Source organism: Lipotes vexillifer, unplaced genomic scaffold (genome assembly GCF_000442215.2).
Source record: "Lipotes vexillifer unplaced genomic scaffold, Lipotes_vexillifer_v1.1 scaffold2000, whole genome shotgun sequence".
Lineage (NCBI taxonomy): Eukaryota > Metazoa > Chordata > Mammalia > Artiodactyla > Lipotidae > Lipotes > Lipotes vexillifer.
In genome coordinates this window covers 230670-235149 of record NW_006770731.1, presented here as the reverse complement: position 1 = coordinate 235149, position 4480 = coordinate 230670, and the positions used below count along the sequence as shown (strand labels likewise).

The window sequence follows — 4480 nt, the reverse complement described above, 5'->3', positions numbered from 1 at the left end:
AGGGAAATAAGATGCAGTCTGTTAAGTACAGTGATTGAGATAAGTGCAAGAGTGAGTGCACAGAGGAGGGGGGTTCTATCTTTGTTTTATATTGCTGATTTAGTTTAGTTTATTTCTGGAGCATCTTGATACATCAAATGAACTTTTTATGAGGCAGACTCAGCTTATTCCATATGCTTCTCTTCCAGAATCTTTCTCCATCAGTCACTGTTGGACCCAGTGGCTTTGAGAGTCACAGGTCGCCTTTCATCACACCGAAGACGTACACAGTCTTGGGTCCATTTATCTATTTCCTTTGGTGTCATGGCCACCAGGGAACGTGGTGTATATTGTGTTCTAGTTTTTTGTTTGTTTGTTTGTCTTTTTGCAGGAGCATTCTTCCCTTCCATTTTCTCATTAACCTATCACATGTGGGAGCTCCTGTTTGGCCCAGCCCAGTGGCATCCTCTTTTACAAATGCGGACTGTTTCCCGCAAGTCTGTGGTTTGATTATTCACCTCCCAGCAGTGGACATCCTTCAGCCACCAGGACCTGTCACATCTCTTTTTTACTGAACTTTTCTATCTAGTCAAACCCTGCACAGTTCACAATCTAGACATTTAGTACATATTCTTCTTATATAAGAACTGATAATACATATTCTTTTATGTGTGTGTACAAAATGGCCTTCAACATCTACATCAAGCATGCCTGTCAAGTATTCTCCTTGTATGATTACTGATCATAACATTTAGTCAGATCTTATTTTAACATATTCATAAATAATTGCTAAATCCAGGGGAGTTTTCAGTCCTTCTGCTGGACAACTTTGTTGAGGTGATATTACCTTAATGATGCATATGTGCATTACCTCCCCACCTGTCAGTCAGAAAAATACATAACCCAAAAACATATATGTAGGAAAACTGAAGAATTCAGAAAATGATTCATAGCTTTCTATTAAACTGAGCTTTAAACTAGCATTTGAGCAAATAATAAAAACTACAGAAGCTGATAATAATGCTGCCTAGTATTTAACACAAAGATAATGTTTCTTTTGCATGTTGTATTTAGATATTATAATAAAGAGAATAGTCTCCTGAAGAAAGAAAGATATGGGTTTTTTTTTTGTGTGTGTGTGTGTATATATATATATATATATATATATATATATATATATATATACATACATACACACACACACAGCATAAAAAAGTTTTATATTGGGCTTCCCTGGTGGCGCAGTAGTTGAGAGTCCGCCTGCTGATGCAGGGGACACGGGTTCATGCCCCGGTCTGGGAAGATCCCACATGCCGCGGAGTGGCTAGGCCCATGAGCCATGGCCGCTGGGCCTGCGTGTCCGGAGCCTGTGCTCCGCAACGGGAGAGGCCACAACAGTGAGAGGCCCACATACTGCAAAAAAAAAAAAGTTTTATGTTAAACAAAGGAGCATTTGGAGCTAATGCCAAAATGTACATTGTTTTAGTGGTTGCAACCAAGATGTTTAATTGTATTGATTTTCTTATATGTAAAATGCAGTAATACCACCATTTCTATTAGTAATCGTTAGGATACTTATAAAAATTCTTAAAAAATTAAAATGCATGTGCTAATTTGATACCTAAAATATGTTAAATTCCAATTTTTAAAAAAGCATGGCAAACAAAGCACTTGTGATGTAACCTCAGCCTACCTCTCCAGTCTCATGGCTGGACACTCTACTTCTCAATTTAATTTTATCTGCTACTCGTGTTTGTGCATATACATGCTAAATGGATCAACACTTCTGTGCTTTTGATTTTGCTGTCTCTTCTTTCTAGCCACTTTATTCTCATTTCAAGGCAGAGTTCAGGCTCCTGAAATTCTGCTTACTTGGGTTGGATGCTTGATAATATCCTGTGCATAGCTTGACCACTTTGTTTTCTACACTGCCTTATTCTATTTCTATCTCCCTTCTTGAATATGAGCTTCTTGATGACAAGGATTATGTTTAGTGCCTAGTGTGATACCTTAAACATTGTGTCCTGTCAGTATATGCTAATGGAATTAATAATTTTATATATCAGAAACTTTTATGAGTATCTAATAGGAAAAATGACATCATTTCATTTTACATTGGAAAAATTAAGTGACTTGGATAAAGCCAGTGAAGTTAATATATCCATGCTGGTATTAGTCCCCAGTGCTCCTGTGTGTAAGGTAAAACATTTATTACATATGTGATCACATATGGAGGTATCTTTTTCTTTATTTTAATGTCTAAATATACTACTATGAAATCAGTCTCTCTACTTACCTTAAGTGCTAAGCAGTATTAGACCATTTCCTTAGCATTAGAGTTTAACGTCTGACTTTTGCAAGGAGATTATATGACCTGTTTGGTTGCATGTTTATTTTTGTGCTATCTACTCTTCTGATTGACAGTTTGTTGAGGGTAGGGAAGGGAGAAGGATGTTGTGGGGGACTGCATGTACATGATTATGGCAGAGTTAAATAATGGAAAATCCATGGACTTTGGAGTCTAATCTGCTGTTTAGTAGGTGCTGAATACTAAGCAAATGATTTATCCTCTTTGTGCATCAGTTTCCTCATCCATAAGATGGGGATAGCAATATATGCTTCAAGTATTGCTGAGATCAAAAGAAATAATGAGTATAAAGCATCTAATGCAGTGCCAGACATACATTAGGTGCCTGAGATATGGTAACTTATTATTTGTGAGCTATAGTATATAGTGCATGGTGCATCTATGAAATTTCTGAATTTAAATGTTCTGGGTTTCTCAAGTTTGAGTGTCCTAATTCAGCCCTAATACATATCCCAGTTCAGCTGGTTAATGTTTTCTCTCCCTTTACTTTTGACTTACTGATCTATCACTGATGCTGGATTGGAAAAATTATTTTATTTTTCCTTAATTTTTATTTTCAATATTTTGTTCCAACTTCAGGCAAAAAACGGGGTCCAAGAAATGGAGTGTTGTTCTCTAGAATCTGACTGGATCTATTTCCATCCTGATGCTTCTGGTAGAATAATACATGTTGGCCCAAATCAGGTCAAGTGAGTATTTTCCTTAGTTACTTTAAAGTTAAAAGTAGCCTTTGGTAATATTTATTGGCATCTTTATTTTTGCCAGCTAACTACTGAGCAAATTGTGGAAATAATTAACTTGTTGTAGGGTGCTTCCTCAGAGAATGGCATCTAGAAAACCTGACTTTATTCTTTCAACCTCATCATTACTGTTTGTAAATATTACATTTGAGTAAGTTCTTTGTTGGATGATAGATGACGTGTGAGGAAAAGGAGATTACATATTGGTTCATCCTCATCAGGTCTTAATTCATTCTCCAGGATTAATGAGAGAGATGATTTATCTATGTTCTAAAAGACAGCCTTACTGCTGGAGAAGCAGCAGGTTGTTTGAAGTAAATCTTGTATTTAGTTTACCCACATCTTCCACACAGTTGACCTCTCCTTCCTTGAAACACTCTTCATTTGGCTTCCCTGACACCACAGTGCTCCTGAATATTTTCTTCCGTCTCTGATCTGTCTTTCTTAGTATCCATTCACGTTCTTTATCTTCTACTCAGACTTTAAGTCCTCAGGACTTAGACCCTCTTTTCTCACTCTTCGTTCCCTTTCTGCTTGATTCTCCTGTTTATTCCCTTGGCTTTAAAGATCATGTATACACCAAAACTCCAAAATTTCTCTTAGCACAAACGTCTCATCTAAGTTTATGTCATAAGTCTGGAATCATTCTTGACACTTTCTTACCTTCTTGTCTTTCATCAGTATACGTGTACTTAAACACTCACTCGCATTTTCTCTCTCTCTCTCAAACACACACACACACACACACACACACACACACACACACACACACAGAGACACGCACCATATATCCCATCAATCCAGTTTATTTTGCTACTAAACATTTCTTAAATCTGCCTCTTTCTGCCCTTGGCCACTGTCACCACCTTGGTCAGATCATTGTCATCACTAGCCTAGACTATAATAGTTGCCTTCTTACAGGACTCCAAGAATCTACTTTTTACTCTTTAAGTCTGTTTTCTTCTCAGCAGCTAGAGTGATTTTTAGAAACATTAACAAACACAAAAACCTAACCAAGTGAATTCTGCTTTAACCTTTTTATGACCTCCTATTGCGCTTAAGGTAAAGACCAACATACTTAGCTGGTCTAAAAGATTCCTCCCACTCAGTTTACTTCAGTCATGCTGTCTTTTCACAAAGCTGAGGACCTGTTCCCTCTATTTGAAGTCTGTTTCCCCTACCTGTTTTGCCTAATTTCTATTCATATTTTATGCCCCCTTAAATGTCCCTTTTTCAAAGAGTGCTTCCCTGGCACCCTTCATTAGATTAGCTGCCCCATCATATTTTCACTCTACCCACTATGTAATCTTCTGTAGCACTTACAGCAATTTAAATTAACTATTTATATGATTATCTATTTGAATATCTAGGTTGGGAATCATGAGCCCCATGA

At 37.1% G+C, this 4480-nt stretch overlaps 1 protein-coding gene across 1 annotated transcript in view; it reads left to right on the top strand.

Moving 5' to 3' along the window:
- The window catches only part of DCAF17 (DDB1 and CUL4 associated factor 17), a 33050-nt gene that overhangs the window by 22499 nt on the left and 6071 nt on the right, over positions 1-4480 (top strand). Inside the window, exon 12 of the mRNA XM_007446342.1 lies at positions 2927-3036. Coding sequence (XP_007446404.1) covers positions 2927-3036 — 110 coding nt within the window. The remainder of the gene's footprint in view (positions 1-2926; positions 3037-4480) is intronic.